This window comes from Chrysemys picta, chromosome 2, assembly GCF_011386835.1.
Source record: "Chrysemys picta bellii isolate R12L10 chromosome 2, ASM1138683v2, whole genome shotgun sequence".
NCBI classification, from domain to species: domain Eukaryota; kingdom Metazoa; phylum Chordata; order Testudines; family Emydidae; genus Chrysemys; species Chrysemys picta.
In genome coordinates this window covers 266889342-266914038 of record NC_088792.1, presented here as the reverse complement: position 1 = coordinate 266914038, position 24697 = coordinate 266889342, and the positions used below count along the sequence as shown (strand labels likewise).

The 24697-nt window shown below is 41.0% G+C and overlaps 1 protein-coding gene across 1 annotated transcript in view; it reads right to left on the bottom strand.

Annotated features, from left to right (window-relative positions):
- The window catches only part of COL14A1 (collagen type XIV alpha 1 chain), a 165157-nt gene that overhangs the window by 60975 nt on the left and 79485 nt on the right, over positions 1-24697 (bottom strand). Inside the window, 13 exon segments of the mRNA XM_024108240.3 lie at positions 3159-3301; positions 5954-6092; positions 6300-6338; positions 8661-8825; positions 11520-11663; positions 12847-12970; positions 14144-14283; positions 15968-16042; positions 17870-18016; positions 20669-20785; positions 21475-21624; positions 22559-22681; positions 24091-24220. Of these exon segments, the coding sequence (XP_023964008.2) occupies positions 3159-3301; positions 5954-6092; positions 6300-6338; positions 8661-8825; positions 11520-11663; positions 12847-12970; positions 14144-14283; positions 15968-16042; positions 17870-18016; positions 20669-20785; positions 21475-21624; positions 22559-22681; positions 24091-24220 (1636 nt within the window).

The following is a 24697-nucleotide window of genomic DNA, read 5'->3' as shown; positions in this document are numbered from 1 at the left end:
GAACATAAAAAAGAGTTAGGTGTAGAGCTGTGCAGAGGATGAGAATTTTGATTTGAAATCTGACTTTGTTCCAAATTGCAACATAAACTGAAAATTTTGAAATTTCCCATAAAAGAAATGTAAAAAAAAAAAAATCTCAGGTTGATCAAAATATTTTGGTTCCACTTTAATATAATACAAAATTTAAAAAATCATAGTATAATATAACATAATGCAAAACATTTGAAATATTGTTTCAAAATGAAAAATCAAAATGTTTCATTCTGAAAACATAAAAACAGTATGTTTTGACATTGTCAGAACTTTTCTTCTTGCTTTTCTTCCAAAACAAAATTCAGGTAAAACTGACCTAATTTTGCCAAGAGTTTTGATTTTGATAGAATTCCATATTATGATGAAATAGACTTCTGTCAAAGTTTCTCCAGTCAACTCTAGTTAGGTGCCCAACTCCCATTGAAATTCTGTTAGGGTCCTTTGAAAACCCCATTCCAACTGTCCCATAGATGTAACCCAGATGAAAGGTGCAAGCAGAGCTCTGTGACCAGATGATGTTCAATATCCTCACTGATTTCAGCCTAGTCTATTATAGAAGATGTTTTGAATTGATTTTCAAAAAGCACTAAAAGCTTACCACATTCCGCTAGCTACTTCAAGGCACCAGGTGTTTCTATGAAGTCATGAAAGCATTCTTGTTTTGTGTTTATAGCTAGAGTTGGGTTTATAGCTAGAGTCTATAGAGTTTATAGCAAGGGTTGAGTTACTTCTTGACTACAATCTTAATCACGGCTATGAGATTAGAACACACAACGAGGAATGCTACAGTGTCTTTCATGATCATCATACATGGTTTCTAACTTTCATACATTCATGCTGTATCTGACTGTCAATTGTGGAACTCGGCAACATATTGGTTAGACCCTTAAGGTATGTCTACACTGCAGTTAGACACCCACGGCTGGCCCATGCCATGCGACGTAGGCTTGTGGGGCTTGGGCTAAGGGGCTGTTTAACTGAGGTGTAGCCATTCAGGCTCAGGCTGGAGCCCGGGGTGTAGGCCCCTGAGAGGTGGGAGGGTCCCAGAGCTTGGGCTGTAGCCCAAGCCCAAACACCTACACTGTAATTAAACAGCCTTAGCCTGAGCCCCGTGAGCTCGAGTCAGCTGGCACAGGCCAGCCATGGGTGTCTAATTGCAGTACAGTCATACCCTAAGACAGTGGTTTTCGAACTTTTTTTTCTGGCGACCCAGTTGAAGAAAATTGTTGATGCCTGTGCAGGGTGGGCGCAACCCATTAGGCGACCTAGGCGGTCGTCTAGGGCGCTAACATTTGGGGGGCGGCGACCGCAGCGCCGGATCTTCAGCCACCCCGGTCAGGGGCAGCATTTCAGGGGCGGGACCTTCCGCCGCCTAGGATGGCAAAAAAGCTGGCGGCACTCCTGTGCCTGTGACCCAATGGAGCTGGGGATGAGAGGTTTGCGGTGTGGGAGGGGCTCAAGGCTGGGGCAGAGGGTGGGGTGAGGGCTGCAGGGTGGGGCCAGGAATGAGGGGATCGGGGTTTGGGAGGAGGCTCTGGGCTGGGTGTGCAGGCTCTGGGGTGGGGCTGGGGATGAGAGGTTTGGGGTGCAGGAGGGGGCTCTGGGTTTGGGGAGGACTCAGGGCTTGGGTCAGGGGGATTGGGTGTGGGAGAGGCTCAGGGCTCTGGGGTTTCCTTCCTGCCCTGGCACCACGGACCGCGCTACCCCCAGAAGCAGCCAGCAGCAGGTCCAGCTCCTAGGCGGAGGTGCGCAAACGGCTCCGTGTGGCTCTCACCCGCAGGCACCACCTCCCCAAGCTCCCATTGGCCAGGAACCAGCCAATGGGAGTGTGGAGCCAGTGCTCAGGGCGATGGCAGCGCGCAGAGCCCTATGGGCCCCTTGCCTAGGAGCAGAACTTGCTTCTGGCCACTTCCAGAGCACAGGACGGTGTCAGAACAGGTACAGACTAGCCTGCCATAGCCGGGCAGCACGGCTATGGGACTTTTAGCAGCCCAGTCAGTGGCTCTGGCCAGAGCCGCCACGATCCACTGCCTTACATTCCGTGACCCAGTACTGGGCGCGACCCACAGTTTGAAAACCACCGCCCTAAGAGACCTGGCTTCAATTCCCTGTTCCACCACAGATTTCCTATGTAATCTTGGGAAAGTCACCTGAGCCCAGATTTTTAAAGGTGTTTAGACACTGCAATGCTCAGTGTTCCAATGCCTAACTGATTAAGGAGCCTGTCTGATTTTTAAAGGGATTTAGGCACTTAATCACTAAATGACTTTTGAAAAACAGACTTAGGCTCCTAAATCAGTTAGGCATTGCAACACTAAGTCTGATTTTCAAAAGTCATTTAGAGATGAAGTGCCTATATCTCTTTGAAAATCAGACAGGCTCATAAATCAGCTAAGCATTGCAATGCTGAGCCCATCAATGTCTAAATAGCTTTAAAAACTTGGGCATTATTTTTTCTAAGAAAGAATGTTACTGATATTTCCATTTTCAAATATTTGGGATGTGCGCCTATACTCTGGTGATGGGAGAAATATAAATAATTAAATAATAATAATGCCTAACTCTTTTCATCAGTAGATCTCTAAGCACTTACATCATTATCCCAGTTTTACAGATGGGGAACCTGAGACAGACAAGTGAAGTGTCTTTCCCAAGGTCACCCAGAAGGCCAGTGGTAGAGCCAGAATACAATTATAGTTTGCTGAGTCCCAGTCCAATGCTCTATACTAGGGAACACTGCCTTGAGAAATATTCTGATCTCATTGATATAAATCAAAAAGTAATTCTATTACGTACGTCCCTGATCCAATGCCAACTGAAAACAATGTGAGTTTTCAAAGTAAATGGGGAGGATTCACATTTCAGTTTCACCCGTGTAAATCCACAGTTACTCCAGATTTTCACCAGTAATTAAGATCCAAATCTGACCAACTGACTCCATCTGAGATTAATATAGGATTCTATCTATAGAAAATCCATTGGAGGCCCACAGCTTCACTATGTTGATAATTATTTTATTAATACATTCATTACTTAAACCATCATCAATGCCTAGTTTCAGCATTATTTTTAATCACACATCCCAAGGGGACAAAAAATCATGCCATAAGATATAAAATACCTACTGTCCAAAATAACTCCAACAAGTGGCTCATATTTTTCATTTAAAATCTCCCACAGAGCAAATGGCTCCTGGGGTGTGTCAGGGAGTATACGGAAGAGAAAAGTAATGGTGTAGTCTGAAGGCAGCCCCTCAGGGTGCAAGTATCTGTAACAAAAAGAATATTCTGTGAACGGAAGTAATCACAGTAAAGCTGATTTAAAAGCATACTTTATTACTTCGGACTTGTCTTTTGAAATCAAGAACTTGCAGTCATAAGAGACAGGCATCATTTCACCTAGTAGAATCTACTCAACCATGATATAAATTAGAACAATGCTAACCTTGGGATTTTTCCAAATATTTTAATTATAAACTTGATGGTGCTTTACATTTTTGAAGTGATAATCTCTGTTCTACTTTATTTTAATTAAAAACAGCAACCAAAACTCCTTCAGGGGGAGGGCTAGGTCAGTGGTTTGAGCATTAGCCTGCTAAACGCAGCGTTGTGAGTTCAATCCTTGAGGGGGGCCATTTAAGGATCTGGGGCAAAAAAATTGGTCCTGCCTAGTGACAGCAGGGGACTGGACTTGATGTCCCTTCCAGCTCTATGAGATGGGTGTCTGTGTCTCTCTCTCTCTATATAAAAGAGTTTCATTTTAGAAACTGAGGGCCTAATCCTGAGTTCAGTGGGAATTGAAGGGGCTTATGATCAAGCCATGAATTATATTAAAAACTATATTTTTAAAATGCATTTTGATACTCTTAAATTTAGTATGTGATGAAAATATAAATGAATTGGAAGACCCATTATAATGGACCTTTCCTTTCTAGTTAAACCTCCTTTAAACCATTGGTAGATAAGCAACTAACTGGTGACGGACACTATTTTTGGAGCTTTATAATTATGTTTAGAATGTGTTTTATAAATATAGAAGCCAACATTTTAAACAGTCCAGTCAAAAAGGACTTCACATATAAAAATGAAATCTACTCATAGCTAGAAATGGGCAGATATTTTTGGCAAGTAGTTTATTTACCAAAAAATGCATTCATCAGTCAAAGAAAACTATTTGTGAACTCAGGTAAAACTTGGCAAATGGTTTCAGCTGACTAAAAAAAAAATTCAAAAAAGTTGAAATAGTTCATTTTGACATTTTTGAAAGGAAATGTTTTGATGTCTTATTTTGAAATGACATTTCATTTCTAAATGTAGCTAGATTAAAAAAAAATAAAAAGGGTAAAACTCGTCCAAAAATGTAAAAAAAAAAAAAAAGTCATTTGAGGTTTAATACAAAATTATTATTATTTGAGTTTTTAGTTTAATTGGAAAAAAAATCAGTTTTGGTTAACCCACAATGAATTTTCTTTTGGCCTTTTCTGTTTGGCCATCAAACCAAAAAATCAGTTATTCACTCAGCTCTTTTGAAAGCCTCTCAGAATTTTTTCAGAAGAGCAGGGACGTTCATAATAGAAGAGAGGTTTGTTATTTTATTTCCTAAAGTTTGGGTTTGTTATTCTACACTAAGCTTTTATTTAAGCTCTGACAAATCTTGAGCAGGGACAAAAGAAAAATGAGAGGTCCAAGATTAATGCACTAACTAGCTCTAAATTGGAAATATGCATTGTTAGTCTGATTTGTAAAACATGTATAGATGCATTAAACTAAATTATGTGGGGGGAAAGTTACTGATAAGTCTAACTTCCCACTGGTCCCAGTGCTACTTTGGAAATTGTGTGCTTTTGGATACTGTGCTTATTTTTGGAAGAAAACAGCATAAAAATTCAATAATCATAATCTATACAACTTACATATGGGATGCATTAGTACATTCTCTCTGCATATGTGTGTGCACAATTCTTAGGCAAAGTCCTGCTCTTAGATCCACTCTCTGAAGCCCTTACCAGCAATATGTTTTGTATTGTGTATTCATCACTCAAACCCCAGCCGAAGTGGGAAGTGATGAAGATTGACATGAATACAGATTTCATGAGAGACCAGGACAAGGTAAAGATGAATTCTGGCAATATGCCAGAGGTGCTGAAGGCAGATTTGCATATATGGGAGATGAAGAATATAAAACATTGCGTGCCAAGAGTCTCTCAAATATTTCAGTTTGGAAAGCAAATTTAAATCTGAGTTTAGGAGAGTGATGGTAAAGTCAGAGATAAGACACAAAGGACCATTTTGTCAGGAGGACAGTTTTGGTCTTCAAAGTATTCAGCGTAAGAAGTTACAGCATTTGTGGAAGTTGATAGAGTCAAGACAGGGTGGTAAATAAGAAATACAATGTTCAGACACTGAGTGAAAGGTCGATGTACATTAGAACAGAATAAAAGTGATGACCTAGGATGAAGTTAACAATATGGTACCCCAGAGAGAAAAATATATGGAGAACTGGACAGGGTCAAAAACAGAATCTTACAGTATTCAAAATCGGACAAGGAGAGGTAGAACTGAAACCAAGAGGGAGTGCAGTGGAGACATCAGGTTTTTGCATGCAGTGCTCAGAGAAGGGAGAGAGATCCATAATATTCAATGTCACAATGAGATCAGATGAGATGGGGGGGGGGAGAAAAAAAGATATCTCTGAGCCATACCTGTAAGGAGGCCTTAACAACACAGAGAAAGACAATCTCAGTACCGTGCAAAGGGTTGAAAACACAGTGAAGCAGTCAGGAAGGCTGTGCTGCTGAGGTAGCCAGAGAGGTAAGGGAAGAGCATGTTGGTCTCCACGTTCTTCTGCCATGGAAATGCTAAGTCTAAAATGAGTGATATCCTGCACTGGGCATTAGCACCATTTATATATTAATACTTACTTGGTAGGCTGGGAAACTAAGGCATCTTTATGCAGTCTGTAACACGGATATGCATTAAAAGTACCAGGTTCCATAGATACTCCTTCCACTGTCGAAAACTCCTTTTCAACCAAACCAAACATTTCCATCATTTTAAATCCTGGAAAGAAAAAAAAAAATACTAAAAATATCACTTTAAATGTATTATGTTAAGGGACAAACTGAGCTACATAAAGGAGCTTCATATCACCATGTGGTTAACAGCTGTTATTATAAACGAAAGTAAGTAATTTATTACCTACAGGTGTGCATCTCAGTAAATGAAAATGATTCCATAAATGCAGAATCTATGATCACAATACCGTACCTGCTAAACTGTTGCCATCCTTATATACCAATGGGCAGGCTGGAAAAAATTAAAAATATATTTAAACTCAGAAGAGCAGTACATACTTCAAAATATATCTGTTTTATTTCTTCCTATAAAGAGAAAATTAAACTAATCTCTCCCAAGGAAGGTCTGCTGGGGAATCAGTAAACAGTGAGGTCTGCATAGCTAGTTCTGGGTATCTGTGAGGCAAACCCATGGCTAGACCAGGGCTGCTGACTCAGCTAGGACTCACCCGCCTCCAGCAGAGCCTGCAGTGACTCAACTCTCAGGCATGCTGCAGCAGCCTATCCCTGGACAGAGCCCAAGTCAGATGACCCCAGAGCACAGATATTTCAACTTTACTGCCAGAACCACAAGTAAGTTGGTGCAAGAGCACCACTTGGCTAGGAACCCTCCTGCTGTCTCATGGTGTTACTGACTCTCTAGGCTTCCAGACTGCCCTCAGTCCTGTCCCTTGTCCAAGCCTTGTTCCAGCCTCATCTGTGACCTAATTTGAATGTGCTCCAGCCCTGATCGTGACCTGCTCCAGCCCTGCACCTGCCTCTTAACCCCAGACCTTTGGACTGACTCCAACTCAGCTTCAATCTTCGGCTTGTTTCCAGACTCAGATTACAATTCTGATTTGGCTTGTCTATGGAATCTTTCCCCGACTCTGACCCATAGCCTGTCCGCAGACCCTGGTTTCAGCGTTGTCCTCTTTATGGTCCTGACTCTATGTTTGGAGTCAACCACTGCTCCAACCACCAGACATGACAGCCTAGAGCCCAGAGCCTGTGTGTTCCAACACTAGGTGTTCTAGGATAGCACCCCAAATTAAAGGGCACATTGAAAATGTAGGCCTGAATGACCAATAAATAATATTGCAGAGCTTGCAAAGTCCTGGTCTAATGATTAGGGCCCTACTAAATTCATGGTCTATTATGGTCAACTTCACGGCCATAGGATTTGAAAATTGGTAAATTTCACATTTTCAGATGTTTATATCTGAAATTTCACAGTTGTAGTCGTGGGGGTCTCGACCCAAAGGAGATTGGTGGCGGGGCGGGATCACAAACCTGGACTCTGAAGGCAGCAACCGCAGAGCTTCCTGCAGCCGCAAGAGGTTCCCAGAGGTGGAGGTGGGTCTGATCCCCTCCTCCACCCAGAGCAGCTGTGCAGGGAATGGACAAATCCTGTCCCTCCCTAGCCAGAGCTAGGAGCCCCCATTGTGGGGGCACTTCCAGCAGCACAGGGAAGATCAAACCCACAAGTCTCCTTCAGCTGCAGGAACCTCTGGGGCTGCTGCCCAGTCCCAGAGCATCCTGTAGCAGGGGAAGGCACCCGGAGGTGGGTCTGGTCTCCACGTACCCCCCAGAGCAGCCGTGCAGGGGATGGATACGTCCTGTCCCCCCCCAGCCCAGCCTGAGCTAGGACCCCCTTTGCTGGGGTGCTCCTAGGAACAAGGGGACATTGGATTTCACGGGGAAGGGCTTACTTCAAGGTCCATGATGCGTTTTTCATGGCCATGAAATTGGCAGGGCCCTACTAATGATGCATAATGTTGAAACTGCAACCATCAAGAAGTAGATTGTAAGGGTTAAAAAGGGTGCATAGGAATACAAAGAAAGCAACATTCTTGTGTATTCAGTTCTGGCAGCTACATACTATGTTCATGTCAGCTACATACAGGCCATTTTCCAGGCATGTATATAATGGAACATAATGAAGGTGTGTATGTATGCAACGTGGATCCTGCTCTCTGACCACAAGCCCTGGCCCAGAAAGTCCCTCCTTTCCTCTAGTCATAGAGGGTCTAGAAGAATGACATCTCCATGACTTTGGAGGGATGCCAGAATTATAGCAGGAAAGTCTTGCTCCACCCTTCCCCTTTGGGCTATAACTTTTCCAGTTTGTGTGCTATATACATACTAGAATTTGGCCCTGGGGAATGCATTTAACAGATGTTGTTTAAATAAGGAATGTTTAGTCAACACTAATCACAGAATAGGTTAAGGGTCTGTAGAAAATAAGAAGTTAGTTAAAAATTGTAGACCAAAATTCTGCTCTCATTTACCCTGCTGTAAATTCAGAGCAACTTCTTTGTGGTCAATGGAATTACTCTGGGTTTACACCAGTATAACAGAGGCCCCTGAATAACTGCAACCAGAACCCCATTAGTCTTGCACCACAATAATATTGTAGCAAAGATACCTGTAGAGATATTAGAAAACTCACTGTATTTTTCAATAGAATAGAAATAGAATTTTTGGAATAGAAAAATTAATTATATAAAATAAACTCCTTATTTAGCAGGTATTGAATGTTGCATAGGCACAAATACAAATCAAAATAGCTAACTTGCTGATGCGGTTTCACAGACAAAAGTGATCAGCTCATCTTCAATATTCTTAAAGGCATCAAAATCATCCACAAAGAAGACGTGTCTTTCACTAGGCTTGCTGCCAATGTTAACTAATTCTGAATAATCTGCATCCGCCACACCAATAGCAAAAATGCTGAAACCTATAAAAGAAAAGGAAATATTCTTGTCATTTGTTCATTCGAAGAGCAGAAATCAAGTACAAACATACCATTTCCTTTGGCTCCTTTCCTGACTAAACGTAAAAGTAGAAAAATTCAGTCCTACTTCTTGTTCAGCCAATAGCTAAGCGAAACCAGTTTGTTTAGATTTACAGGAGATAATGCTGACCACTTCTCAATTACAATGTCACCTGAAAGTGAAAACAGGTGTTCGCATGGCACTGTTGTAGCCGGCGTCGCAAGATATTTACGTGCCAGATGTGCTAAACATTCATATGCCTCTTCATGCTTTGGCCATCATTCCAGAGGACATGCTTCCATGCTGATGACACTCATTAAAAAAATAATGTGTTAATTAGATTTGTGACTGAACTCCTTAGGGGAGAAATGTATGTCTACTGCTCTGTTTTACCCACATTCTACCATATATTTCATGTTATAGCAGTCTCGGATGATGACCCAGCACATGTTGTTCATTTTAAGAACACTTTCACTGCAAATTTGACAAAATGCAAAGAAGATACCAATATGAAATTTCTAAAGATAGCTACAGCACTCGACTCAAGGTTTAAGAATCTGAAGTGCCTTCCAAAATCTGAGAGGGATGAGGTATGGAGCATGCTTTCAGAAGTCTTAAAAGAGCAACACTCAGATGTGGACACTACAGAACCTGAACCACCAAAAAAGAAAATCAGCCTTCTGCTGGTGGCATCTGACTCAGATAATGAAAATGAACATGCGTCGATCTGCTCTGCTTTGGATCGTTATCTAGCAGAACCCATCATCAGCATGGACACATGTCCTCTGGAATGGTGGTTGAAGCATCAAGGGACATAGGACTCTTTAGCTCATCTGGCATGTAAATATCTTGCGATGCCGGCTACAACAGTGCCTGTTCTCATTTTTGTATTTTGTGTTGTAATTGAAATCAATATATTTGAACATGTAGAAAACATCCAAAAATATTTCAATAAATGGTATTCTATTATTGTTTAACAGCATGATTAATCACAATTAATTTTTTTAATCGTGTGATTAATCGCGATTCATTTTTTTAAATCTTGATAGCCCTACTGCAGAGGTCTCACTCTTTTAAGAGTGAATATACTGGTTTATTTTCATTTCAGATTAATCAGCAATTAAACCCCAGTTCAGTGGCTCTCAAGGTTTCCAAACTACTGCACCCCTTTCAGGAGTATGATTTGTCTTGCGTACCCCAAGTGTCACCTCAATTAAACAACTTGCTTATAAAATCAGACATCAAAATACAAGTGACACAGCACACTATTACTGACAAATTGCTGACTTTCTCATTTTTACCGTATAATTATAAAATAAATCAATTGGAATATAAATATTGTACTTACATTTCAGTGCATAGTATAGAGAGCAGTATGAACAAGTCATTGTATGAAATTTTAGTTTGTACTGACTTTGCTACTGCTTTTTATGTAGCCTGTTGTAAAACTAGGCAAATATCTAGATGAGTTGATGTAACACCTCCCCCCGACCCCGGAAGACCTCTGTGTATCCCCAGGAGTACACATACCCTAGGTTCAGAACAACGGCTCTAGTGAGCTCCAGCGCACAATACAGGATATATCTAGTTCATCAATTCTTCAAAATAGTTTGGTTCAGTTTAACTGGAAATCCTTATTTATTTTTGTTAGCGATTGGGGCTTTTTGTTGCAGCCCTTCTAAATTTAAAAACTAGTGTTATTTTGTAATTCTTTTTTTATTAGTGAGGTGCTGTGCTCAGCCGTGGTTTCAGTGCAAACGCATGAAAAATAAATATAGCATGATTCATTTCTTATGAGTCAATATTTGACATTCAAATGATGCAAGTGGACAACTCAGTGGAGAGCCCATATTGTATTGGGCTACAGGAGCCAGGGACTAGTCAGAGCCCTGTAAAAAAGAAACTTTAAAAAAAAAATAGTGTGTGCATACTACTTATTGAACCAACAGCTATCATAGACACTTATTTCTGCTATCCAGCCCATCCAGAACCCAAGCCTCCTCTTTGTTCTTTTCCTCATTTATGCACTACCTAGCTCTTTGGGGCAGGGACCATGTGTAAATGTTCTGTGCTGTCCCAAGCACATTCTGGGGCTTGGTACAAATACTAAACAACAATAGTTCATAATCTACTTATCGCGCTCAGAAACCATGGTGATGGGCACCAGTATAAAACCCTGAGATAGGTAGTATAAAAGCTTTAAGATTGTTATTGGAAGATGAGCAGCAGATTAGAAGCAGTACAAGAGTCTATCAAAGGTGCTTCATACGAGCTCGTCTGGAAGGACAATATAGTTCGGACTGCTTCTAAAAGTGAATTTATCTATCGTGGATGACAATATGGACTTGTAGGCCCCTCTCCTGAAAATACTGAAGCATGTGAGTAGTCTGCATGATTTTAAAAACATGCACAAGAATTCAGCCAATAATACTAATAACTACAAATAAATTATATAAAATGCTAGTCATTCCCTAGTGGAATTCAGAGTTTCCCAATGTGTGCTGTCTGCTTTACGTCTGACTTGGATTAGATTTGTAAACCCTTCTGTGGCAGGAATTATCCATATCTTGTATCTGGGCTTCAACAGCGATTATGAAGATGAAGATGGAGGAGCAGGAAAAACTGAAAATGCAAACATTTCTTAATATATGTGTTACCATCTAGTTGCATCTCTCTGGAGACTTTGTTCACATCATCCTGTGATCGCCCATCAGTAATGACCACCAAAACCTTAGGGATACCCCTTCTTATGCCCGAGGCAGTGGTAAACAAGGCCTCCTGTGCATGCTTAATTGCTTTGCCTAAAACAGAAGAAATTCACTATGAAGGAATCTGGTTCATACTAGATTTTCTGTTAATGCTTTATATACTGATGAAAGAACATAGTCACATATAAATTATTAGGTCAAGATTTTCAAAAACATTTACCTAAAGCCAAGCTTCTAAAGCCATGTTAAGACACCTAAATAGATAGTCTGATATTTAAAAGTGCTGAACACCCAGCAGCAAACTCTGACTTCAGTGAGAGTTGGTGTGTGCTTGGCACTTTTGAAAATCAGGCCACTTATATAGATGCATAAATATGGATTTAGGAACCTAATTTTGATCCTGGATTTTGAAAGTCTCAGCTCTTGACCTTTGGCTTCTTAGGTTTAAAAAGATATGGCCAAATCCTCTATCCTAAATGGATTTGGTTGAGATGTGTTGGGTCCTATGGTAGTCAGCACAGACAAAGTCCTCCCCTCCAAGGATGCAAGTAATTCAAAAATGCCAGTGCAGAATTTTCTGGGGAAAATGGAAATGTGTAATTCTGGTCACAGCAGAAGGTCAATGCAGAGCAAGTAGTTGCATGAAATTTCTGTGAAGTCTGAGAAGCTAAACCCTATGGCCCCAAATAACCCTGCCAATAGTCAAGCTGAATTTCCTCCTTCTCAGAAAGCTATCTTCAGGGGCGAAACACAAGTCTAGCTAGTATTAGTTATCAGTCCACCTTTTCTCACCACAAAAACCTGAAACCCTCCACTGAGACTTTACTCTCCTCTCTCATAACAAAACAGACCACACCCATTCCTCCCCCATCTGCTGAAACTCACTGCAAATCCCTGCACAACTTCCCTCTCCAGGATGGAGTCTCTCACTTTTCCACCTGCCATTACTTCCCATTCCACCTTCCCCAACCCCCACAGCCATTTGCCTTTCACAGACCCATTTCCCTTCACTGGTCCCCAGCCCTATAGTTGGGTTAAGGCCCAGAAGTGCAGAGGTGCCTCATGTGGGTAGTGCAACCAGGAGATCACCCGGGCTTTCTGGCCATGATAATGTAGGGTATTCAAGTGTCTCGCTTTTCATTCCCACTGCTGACTATCTTCATCTCCACTCTTCTTGCATTAACGTCACATGGCCTTATCCTGACAAACCACTTTGCAAATGGAGGGGTAACTCTGTCCAGAGAATGATCATAAGAAACTGTTTCACCTCTCTCACCAGTTTTGGTGTTTCCTCCTTTGTACGCTATTTGCTGAATGGCTTCAAGAAGAGTCTCTTTCGTTTTGTACACATTCAGTTTAAATTCTGTTCTGGGATCATCACTGAACTGAGCTATTGCAACCTGTATACAGAAAACATGCTAGTTAGTAAATACTGCTCTACGTTTAACAAGGGCACGTGAACCAGATCACTTAAAATAAGAGTTGTTTGGACTTTTGCTCCTTCCTTGACATGAAGCCTTTTTAAATTTTTTTTTTAAAGATTTCACCACATAAAGTTTAAATTTGTTCTCTGCAGCTTCAGCTGCTGCCTATCACTTTCTGGTATCATTAGGTAGTAAACAGGATGAGGAAGTATTCCCACCTTGGCAAAAGCATTCCCTATCCAGTCCCAGGGCAAAATCCTATACACAGTTGCTCATATATGTATAGTTATTCCCACTCAGAAATAGTTTTACGTGAGTAACTGTGAGATTGGGACCGAAACTTAGTACTAGAAATAACATGAGAACCTATTTTTGAGTTATTGCCTCTCCCAAATGCTATGTGAGCCCTGTCATGCCTTAAATTAAGCATGTGTTTCTGTGAGAATGAGGACTATGTTTGTAAAAATAATTTGTTCTGATGTGAATCAGAAATGAAGAGAAAGCAAGGACTAAGTCTTTCTCTGTGTTTGGAAAGTGTCTAACACCTTTTGGGTGCTATTGTAACCTCAATATTAAACAACAACAAAATTAAAATGGCATCATTTAAAACAGTGATATACACAGCTGTATTTTTTAAAAGGTTATAAAAAAACTCTTCCAGAGCACAGTGTTTATCATCTTTTTCTGTGCAAGTACTTTAAAAAACATGAATATGGTAATTATTGTAAATATTGTGCTTTATTTTATTTCACATTTATGCTTAGTCTAGAGCAGATTACTTTAAAAAAAACAAGAAAATTAAAAAATAAGCTTACAATTTTTAATGTCAGTGAAAACACTATTGTTTCTAGAGGACTTTAGGATTGAAATAAACACCAGGCAGAGGAGCAGCAAAATTCCTAAATACTACTTAAATCCCATTGTGAGGACTTAAGAGAGACTTGAATCATTCTTAGACATTGTACTGTCTCTCTGGTGAATCTCACCATATGGAATATATAAAACAAGATACTGCAAAAGAACTGCTGCCGGAACTCAGTTTATATTTTCTAAAGAAGTGTGAAACAATGTCAACCACACTTTGATTGGTCTGATTCTAGACACTAGATACACTTGTTCAGTTATGCTCTCTCTGTTTGTGTTTGTTACCTGAGTTCCATCAGGACCAATTCTGTCCAGAGCTCCAACAGTGCTATACAGGAATCCAATTATTTTATTGAAATTATCATCTCCAATACTCCATGACCCATCCACTAGGAACACCAGGTCAGCCTTGGCAGCTTTGCAAACTGAGGAACAACAAATATTTTGGAAGTTACTTTTTGGTCACTGGTAACATCTTTGTTAACACTCACTAAGGCCTCAGTCCAGCAATCAGATCTGCTGGCATGGACACCCGAGTGCATGCAGAATCAACAGGGATCTGCACGGGATGAAGCATCTACACTAGCAGATGTGATTACATATCAGGGGTTAAGGTCTTAAAGGTTCTTAAATATTTCGCTAAACATTTTAATTTTAAAATAATGTAGCACACACATTTACATAACCCGAGAAGCCTGGCAGGACACACTGAGCCACTGTATTAGGTAGCAGGGTGAGAAATCCTCCATTGCCAGGCTGTGGAGCTGCTCTGCGGAAGCTCCTCCAGCTGACAGACTGGAGTAAGCTCCATAACTCCTTATGCTCCTCCTCCAGGAGACTAGATACAGGTATCCAGTGCAAGGGAATAAGGAGGAGCCTTACATCCCCTTACAGGCACACAGAATAGACAACACTCTGGCCCTGTGATCTCCCATCCCACAGCTGCCCACCCCTGCATGCTGTTCGGTAGACAGTCCCCATGGAGCTGAGCTCCATCTCACAGAGGAGTTACTCCCCACAAGGCTCCTTGGAATTTCCTCCCTAATTTGCACAGCAATTGCTTAAGGCAAGGAAGTGGGCATAAATTGAGGTTGCCCCTGAAAAAATGTATTCTTGCTATTTTCAGCTGAAGTGTTCTAATCTTTGGGTATATTTGCTGCTGCACCGTTCTATGCAGTGTATAAGATCCCTTTCTTGCTGTATCTACCGATGAGTTCCTCAGCTGGTTTAAACTGGCACAGCTCCATTGACTTCAAGCTGGGGATCTGCCCTTAAGGCTCCAACGATAAAGCACTCTGAACAGAAACATTTATGAGACTCTATAGGAGACTCAGGGCAGTTTATAGGAGATCGATAAGCCAAGAGAAGCCCTTATTTAAAGAGAAGAGTTGTGAGTATTGTAAATGCACATGGCCAATGCCTTTCGCATTATAATATTTTGATGGACTAGAAAAATCATGTTGTTTTATAAGTCTAACAACTGCTAGGACAGTGGTTTTCAATCTGTGTGCATGTGTATGGGACCACAAAAGGTCGTTGTTACCATAGAACAGTGGTTTTCAACTTGTGTCCATTGAACTGTGGGGGTCTGCAGACTATGTCTAAGATTTATGGGATGATTTAGCTGGGAATTGGTCCTGCTTTGAGCAGGGGTTTGGACTAGATGACCTCTTGAGGTCCCTTCCAACTCTGATATTCTATGATTCTATGATTCTATGATTTCCAAAGAGGTCCGCACCTCCATTTGAAATTTTTTAGGAGTCTGCAAATGAAAAAAGGTTGAAAACCACCGTGCTAGGCTATACACTGGTCTACAGTAAAATGTACCTATCTGTTTCCTTCTGTTGCAACATATTTAAAATGTGTTAATTATTTACCAATTGTATGCTCTGCATAAATGCACCAAAAAAGCCCCAAAACAATAAAACACAATTTGGGGACAGTTCCTCAATGCATGTAAATCAGCCCAGATCCATTAGCTTCCATGGAGCTACATCAATTTACACGAACTGGGAATCTGGCCCTGGAAATCTATAATCGTGATCAAAACCAGAAAATGACCTACATGAATTAAGGCTATTTTAACCCATAAACACAGCACGTATTTACCTTCTTTTGCAGGAGGGATTGTAGGTGGTGGAGCTGTTGTTGAAGGAGAAGTCGGTGGTTGAGTTGGAAATGGTACTAGAAATTAAAAGAAGAGAATACCAAGAAGAAATCTTATCTGAAGACACCGTCACATGTTTTTAGTTATTTGAAGTAAGGCATTTTCTCCTTTTGTTTTCTTTGCAGATACATACCTACCTAGTTATACAGGCCAAAGGCTAGCTTTGTGTGTGTGTACATATGCTTGTGATGTCTACCTCTATTGGCTGGATCTACTACTGCAACTACCAACTATGGCCTAAATTGTGGCTTTGCCACAAGCCCCATGTAGGATACAGTGTGTTGTGCTGTCCCAGAAGTAACTCAGGAAGCAGACTGTGACACAGACACTTTCCCTTGCTCAGTGGGGACATATCTTTCACAGGCCCAAGACTTGCTGTGTCCATACTCTGCTGTGCCAGGTATAATTCTCCTTTCCCTTCCTGACCACTCCCCTACCAACCTGTCCAGGAGGGGAAGTAACAACTTCTCAAAGGCTGGTTTCCCCAGCATGCTGCTATACACAACACAGGCAGCCAGCACAGGGAAATAAGGAGGGGCCTTCCATCTCCTTACAGCCTAGTGCAGGCATGCAGAAAAGGCAACAGTCTGGCCCTAAAGGAACTCTTCCTTCGCTCAACTGGTAGAGGTTGGAGTTTTCTCATCTGGAGACCACATTTGTAGCTCTTTGTGTAATATCGAGCCATTGTGCCTGCAGCGCATGTTTTGTTACAAGGTTACTATGCACAAGCAATCTTGAGAAAATTGGCTTCCTTGTCTTCTACTTCACATAAAGATGAGTCTCTGAATGGCACTTTCCCAAAAATGAGGCTGAACAAATTATCAGCTACTCAACAGCTCTGCTGTGGTTCTGACAGTGACTGAATAAAGCTTTGTTAGCAAATTTCAATATAGTTTTAGGCTATAGTTTGGTGAGTTCACAGAGATAACATGTACATTCTTGATTTCCACATTTATGACTGAAGAAACGTTCCCAACCTTGCAAGACAACATTCTTTCCAGTATTCTCAACATGATTAACGTAGGGAACCACATGCAATGTAGTTAAAGGTTGTTCCTTGAGGGAAAAGTGTATTTGATATTCACCACAATGTACACATTGTGTTTATGGTTACAGGTGATGAGGACAGTTGCATGAAACCATCCTTCAGAAAGAATTCACAGAAAGACTAGCACATAAAGGGATTTGTGTACCCACAGTTCCATCTACTGGGCCCAATCTCACTCCCACTGAAACCAATGGGAGGTTTTTCATTGTAAGCTCATCGGAGCTGGGACCTATCTTCTTATATGTTTGTGAGGCATTTAGCTCACTTTATGCTCCTTGGGAAATAATAATGGATACAATTTTCAAAAGTGCCCTGGTGACTTATGAGCCCAAGTCCCACTGACTTTCATCCACTGAGGCGCTTTTGAAAAGTTTCCCAATGACAACATCGAATATCTGAATCTTTCACTGGTTCTCTGTATTTTGTACCCTTTGGGTTTCTCTGCTATCCATGTTTTGAAATTCTCTTTAGAGAGTCATTGATTTCACAGCCAGAAGGGACCATTTGTGAACTGGGCTAAAGCATCCTCCCCCTGTTTTGTCAGAGGGCTGCGTTTGCCACCCCATTCCTATGTGTGGTTATTAGCTTCTGGGAGAAATGCATAGCTATGTTTGAGAATACTCTGGAGGAAGCAACCCTTTGAGCACTATCAGGGGAAGAACAATTAAAAACCCGCAATGAAAGAGAAAAAAAAACCTTTAGCACTTGTGTGGTTACTCTACTCTAGCCTCTTGCTCCTACTGGGGACAATCAAGGGTTATCCTGAGGTGGCTGACCTTTTAGAGCCTTCACTTACATGTAGTTTCCATGATGCTTACTCCAGGGCCTTCTATCTCCTGAAGCTGGGCATAGACACTGATTTTATACTCAGTGCCGGGCATGAGCTCAAAGAAGCAATGTCTAGGTGTCCCTCCACCAAGGGTTACTTCTTTCTTTTTCCCATCTGGAATTATAAAAGGAACCATTAGAATAGAATTTCATCTACCATTTTACTGAATAAATGTGTCATATAATGGCCTGAAACTGGAAGGGAATGTGACAGTAAATGGAGTGGCTATAAGAACTCTCTATTTATTAACCATTTTGAGCCACATGCTGCCTTCAATCTGGATTAAATTGATCCGTGTGCAGAGAAGCCCACAAAAAGGCCTGAGCACCATTTAATGCTCACCACTCCCAATAATGCTTACATAGGATTCAAGTGGTGCCTGTGCAAATTCACCCCCTGTGCATTAAAGCTCTGATCCAAACACCATTGAAGTTAATGGGAATACTCACATTGATTCCAAGGTGCTTTGGATCAGGCCTTCCAGAGATGCCAATGAGAGCTGTGCTGTATTCTGGAATCAGATTTCATTCCCAGTCTGGGCATCTTGCTCTTTGGATTTACAGTGCGTTCATTAATTTCAGGAAGGACCTAACCAGTAACATCTTTAACCAACTAAGGATCAATATTTATTGGGCTCTGAAGGGAATTCTGTTTAATTCTCAACTGGAGGAAAGAATAACTATATGGACAATGGAGAAAGCATGGGTACTGAAAACAGGGTGATGGATATTTTAATACTTAAAATAAAGCTTTCAGGGGAAGTAAGCATCTGTAACAGTAAGGAGTGTTGCAGGGGAATGAAAGACTATACTACACATTCTATACAGTATTTACTAACCGTGCCAATAGTCCCATTTGTTGTCAAGTCAAAACCATTTTATGCATACCAGGTTGAGTAGCAATACTATGAAGATAATTGACAACTGGTTGAATGAGATGCAGAACAAGCTGGACAATGAAAGTTCTTCATGACAGATGTTAATAAGGAGCTATTTGAACGGCTCTTTTGTTCATTCTCAAATTAAGGCTCTCAGGCTAGGTTAAAGAGATGTCTGGCAGTCCTACCTAATAATGAATAGGCACTGAGGAAGCAGAATTTAGGCTAACTCCCAGGTAAGAAGGAAATCTGCACTCCCTCATGCCAGCTAAGATCGTTGCTTTAAAACAGCTTGTCTGTATTTCAGGCCTTCAGATAAACCTTATCTGAATCCATCAATTGTACAATAAAAGGGTCATTATTTTACAATCAAATTAGCATCCACTGTTCATGTTGTCTTTGGTTGACTTGGTTAGGTTTTGCTAACTCCACTTCTCAAGTTATTCAAGCTTTTCAAGGGTGTCATTCTATGCAAGTTAATTGTTTTTCACCATAACAAGACAGTGAATGTCTACCGGGGATAAGAAAATTAGCTTGCATACAGTTAATTCCCCCCGAACCTCATCTGGATAAGGTAAAGCGCACTGAGCATTCACCATAGCTCCCTTTCCTCAACAGGCATGGACGTCTCCATTTATCAGATGTAAGTGGATGGGAGCTCCACTCTCCCTTCTGGATCTTTATGAAATAACCAACTGTACTGATTCCCATACTCCACTCTTTTGGGAGCCACCCTGTACGCCCATTCCCACACAATCCAATGGGCTGGAAGCAGCAGATAAGGAACCTAGAGGAGTGTTTCTAGATTCAGGGGTAGGCAACCTATGGCACGTGTGCCGAAGGCGGCACGCGAGCTGATTTTCAGTGGCACACTGCCCAGGTCCTGACCACCGGTCCGGGGAACTCTGCATTTTAATTTAATTTTAAATAAAGCTTTTTAAGCATTTTAAAAACCTTATTTACTTTACATACAACAATTGTTTAGTTATATATTATACACTTATAGAAAGAAACCTTTTAAAAACGTTAAAATGTATGACTGGCACGCAAAACCTTAAATTAGAGTGAATAAATGAAGACTCGGCACACCACTTCTGAAAGGTTGCCGACCCCTGTTCTAGATCTTTTTGCTGCAGGATGGGAGGCTGAACAAACCCAAGCAGGTGACTTAGCGGGGAGCTGGAGAACAGTAGGTTTGATGAGATGAGATGGAGAAGGATGGCAGCTGGACCCTGAAGATGCTGTGGGAGGGGGGTAAAGAAGCAGAAGCAGGAGCGCCGCCAGCTTTTTTGCCGCCCTAGGCGGCAGAAGGTCCTGCCCCTGAAATGCCGCCCCCGACAGAGGCAGCGGAAGATCCCGCCCCCGAAATACTGCCGATGACTGGGGTGGTCGAAGATCCGGCCACCGTGGTCGCCGCCCCCCAAATGTTAGTACTCTAGGCGACCGCCTAGGTCGCCTAATGGGTTGCGCCGGCCCTGAGCAGAAGGCTGTTGGATCTCCCGCTGGATACAAGGCAGTATCAGGTAAGGGGATGAGCTGAAGGCTGTGTAGTTACACAGAAGATCACAGGGTTGTGTGGAAAAGGGCTGTGCAGCTTTGAGGGGGCAGGGCTTTAAAAGGCTCAGATAATGGATAACTATCCAAGCTTTTACCGTAAGGGAACTCTAACTCCAAATCTTTTGTGGTTCGTTGGTTTCCAGGTTCTGTGTAGTTCTGCTCTCCTCCACTTATTTTAAACAGTGCCATTCAATTACTTTTACAATTTTACTAACTGTAGGAGTGGAAATTTTGTTTGCAAACTTCATTTAGATCCAGTCCTGTGGTTCTCTACAAGCAGAACTCCTACAAACTATGAAGCAGAGTGGCTATGTAACGATGTACTAACTTACCGACAAGCGATTCTGTCACTATCCTGTATGCAGTAGCATGACTGTGAAGCTGCCACTGGGCACAAACACTAGTCATGCGCACTTGATATGTATCCAGATTTGTCACGCCCAAGTACACTGCAATTGAATATAAAAACAAATAGTCGCTGCTACAATAAAAATGCCAGAAAACAAGAAAATGCTGCAATATAATTATCCAAAAATAAAATAAAAAAGTGAAAAAAGTGAGTGATCACTTTTATTAATGAATTTTAAAGAAATAATTGTAATGCAAAACCCTGCATAAAAAATAATCCCCAAAACAATATCTAATAAAGGACAGGAAGCAGAAAGACAGCATCTACATCCTGAGTCCATAGATCTGGAATTTGAGAAGGGCCAATAAACAGTGTTAATAATTCACTTAAAAGGAAACATGTTATTGATGTAACAACACTGTTGTCAAATCTGAATTTAAGGTTAAGGTTTCCATGATGTAAAGCCTAACTCAGATGATTTCAAAGGATTGCCTGATCAGAAAAAAGAAAACAGACTTTCATTAAGCAAATTTATAGTTACTAGAGTTGAATGATAATAAATAATATCTGGTTTATGACCTATCTTGTGTTAATTCCAGCAGGAAACATTTTAAAGCTCTAAACTGTCTGATGAAAAAAGGCTTTTCCTTTCAGCAAACAAAACTAGCTCAAAATACATAGAAGAGGAAAAGAATTCCGTGTGAGAATTCATTCAGGGAGTTGTGTGAAGCTAAAGTTACAATGGAAAAATGGTCCATAGAGATCTGAACAGCATGAAATCATTCTTACATGTTTTGGCTGTGCCTGCTAGGGCATCACTGAAGCCTGTTGAGTATGAAGCAAATACTTTAACACTATACTCAGTTCCACTGAACAGATTTAGAATGAGAATGGTGTTAATATCATCTCCCACGAAGGTCTCTAGTGCTGGTCCAGGGACTGAAAAAGAATAGAATACTTCATAATTAAAGGAATTATCAGGCAGTAAAAAAAAAATCATAATCTGCAGTCAAAAATAGGTTTATTCCTAAACATACTGCTTTATTATTACTTGCTTAGCCCCAGTGGTGCACTCAGTGCAGTACACAGAATTGAAGACACTCCATAACCAGAGCAGCTTACAGTCGAAGACAGACATGTGGAAGCCAGCACACACTGAGGAATCCAGCAGTGACATTCATTTAGGTCTCAACATTTGCACTTGCTAAGCCCCTTTTGTGCTGCTCCAGTGGAACAAAGGGGACTCAGCACTGCCCTAAATAGGCAGCTGAAGATTCCCTTGGCTTGGAGGCATAACAGGATCTGGGGATCCCCACCCACAAAACAAGTCCCTACAGGGCTATTGCAAACCTGCATCATTTAAAGGAGCTCTGAGGCTGGGAACAGGAACAGTGTAGCACTGGCACCAGGACAAAGAGCTGCAAACACTGCCATGTCTATCTTAACTGAACTCACTGCTTACAGCTTAGGATATAGCTTAGAATTCAGCCCTTGGAGTGTTTTTCTTTTTAATTTTTCTTTCCTCCCCATTATAACAGTAAACTCAGTTCTTATGGTCATCATGAAAGAAATGTTTTTCAGAGGGATTTGAATGAGGGGGTGTGGCTTGGCTAACTGTGAATGAAGTCTACAGTTAGATATCCTACATATCTACAGTTCGGTATCCAAAAATTAATGCATCTAAAATTACAGGGCACTTTGAAAAATTGAGTGTAAATCTCTGTGAACTACTTTGAAAATGTACCTCTATAGGCTCTCAGCACTTTAGTTGCCATCAGTTACAGTTTTTTGTTTTATGTGGGATTTTTTGCAATAGATGTGAAAACTGAAAAAGCAAAAATAGAAGCCAAAGCAACCAATTCTGAAAACTCACTATTGATAGGTTTGTAGACAATCCTGTAACCCATTGTTGGTGACGGAGGGGCATCCCAGCTAATACGTAATCGGTTGTACCACTCATCTGAGACCCTTAAATTTCTGGGGGCAGAAAGAGGCACTAAAAGCAAAACAAATTGTGAGCTTCCATATCTGCATCTCTTACAAGCATTTGTATAAAAGATAGACATGCATATAAATAATAACCCAGATTACACATAACTCTAGCTAAGGAGACCAGTTCTGCCCCCAGGTACACAGGCACAACTTCCAAAAGCCCAGAGGAGCCACAACCATGTGTCTGAGAGAGGATCTGGACCCGCTGAGTCAAATTCATCCCCGGCATTATGCCAGTGAATTAAAAAATGGAGTTTCTAAAAGAGTTATAGCAAGGATTCATTTGGACTGTTGTGTCTATCGCATAAGTATTGTAATTTCAAATTAATACACAGCCTTAATGTAAAAGAAAAGGAGTAAAAGGGAATTCAGTGATAATTATCTTTCATGTATATATTTCCTTTCAACTCAAAGTATCCCAAGGTGCTTTATAAATTTGGGCCCTGATTCTGCAAATGCTTTGCACTTGTTAAACTGAAGTCAATGGGACTATTCATATACTTAAAGTTAAGTATGTTTGTAAGTGCTTGCAGGATTGGGGACCGAAAGTGATACACAAATTATGCACAGAGATAATTTCATCTACCATTGAAATACAGCCACTTATCAGGTGGAACATGCCAGCTGTTTAGCAGAGCACAGTAGGTCTATCTTTTTTCCATTTTATCCACAGGTGGAATTTGGTTAGAGAGAATGTAGTGACCTGTGTTGGTATGTTGGCTAGAACTAATATAACAATTCTGCTGAAAAGTTCAACAGGGTCTTTCACAACTGCAAATGGTCAGGAACTTTTTAAAAAATATTTCATCCAAAAGAAATCTCTCCAACAGCATAATGGCTGGGGCATCATCATCATCACTTTCTACAGAACATGGACTCTGTGGTGGACTCCCAAACCATAAGAACATAAAAATGGCCATACTGGGTCAGACCAAAGGTCCATCTAGCCCAGTATCCTGTCTTCCGCCAGTGGCCAATGCCAGGTGCCCCAGAGGGAATGAACAGAACAGGTAACCATCAAGTGATCCATGCCTTGTCACCCATTCCCAGCTTCTGGCAAACTGAGGTTAGGGACACCATCCCTGTGCATCCTGGCTAATAGCCATTGATGGACCTATCTTCCATGAATTTATCTAGAATTTAATCAAGAACTGTCCGGCCTTGCTCCCTTTCTGCTATCTGATAGTGTCACAGCACAAGACATAATCAAACTTGATTAAAAACAGTCAGAAATTTATCAGTCAATGCAGTGGGACTTGTATAAAAGTTCTGATTCATATATTTCTCCATTTTTAAATTGAACCCATGTTTTAACTTGAACTCAAACGTTTGCATAGTATGAGAAAATAACAAAACAAAACATCTCTTACTCATACCTTTCTGACTGCCTAGAAACAGAAGGTTTGTACTTACAGGTTTTTCCAGGAGCTGAGACACGGACTCCTTCCCCATCAGAATAGATGGGAGTGACAGTAACTTTGTATATGGTATCTGAGAGCAGCGGCTGAAGAAGAAGACTGTTTTGTCTTCCAGGTACCATCACCTGGATGGTCAGAACATCAGAAACAGACAAGGTTGATTATTAGCTTCTTAAATCCTTTTATAAACACATATGATCTCTGCCATCATATACCTCTCCCACTTCTGTACAGCAATTTATTCCTAATGCGCTGGTTTACATTTTAAATATGTTTGTGATGCTCTATTTTGACAACAGTTGCCCTCCCTAAATAATCAGCCGACTTGTTCACTATACATATCTAAGATAGTAATGTACTAAGAGAACCTGCCTATGATGGACAGCTGTATCTGCATGTATGGACTATCACTCTGTACTAAATCTCTGAGCCAATACAACTTTCAAATATTCCTTAGATCAGTTATATTAACTGCATGATTACTATCCAAAGAGTGGTTTCATTATAGAAGGTGGGGGCATCTGTATATTTTGCTTACTCTTGGTGTGAAAGGGATTGCCCAACACTGTACCTGTTAACTAAGGCCCATCTAGGTGTAATTT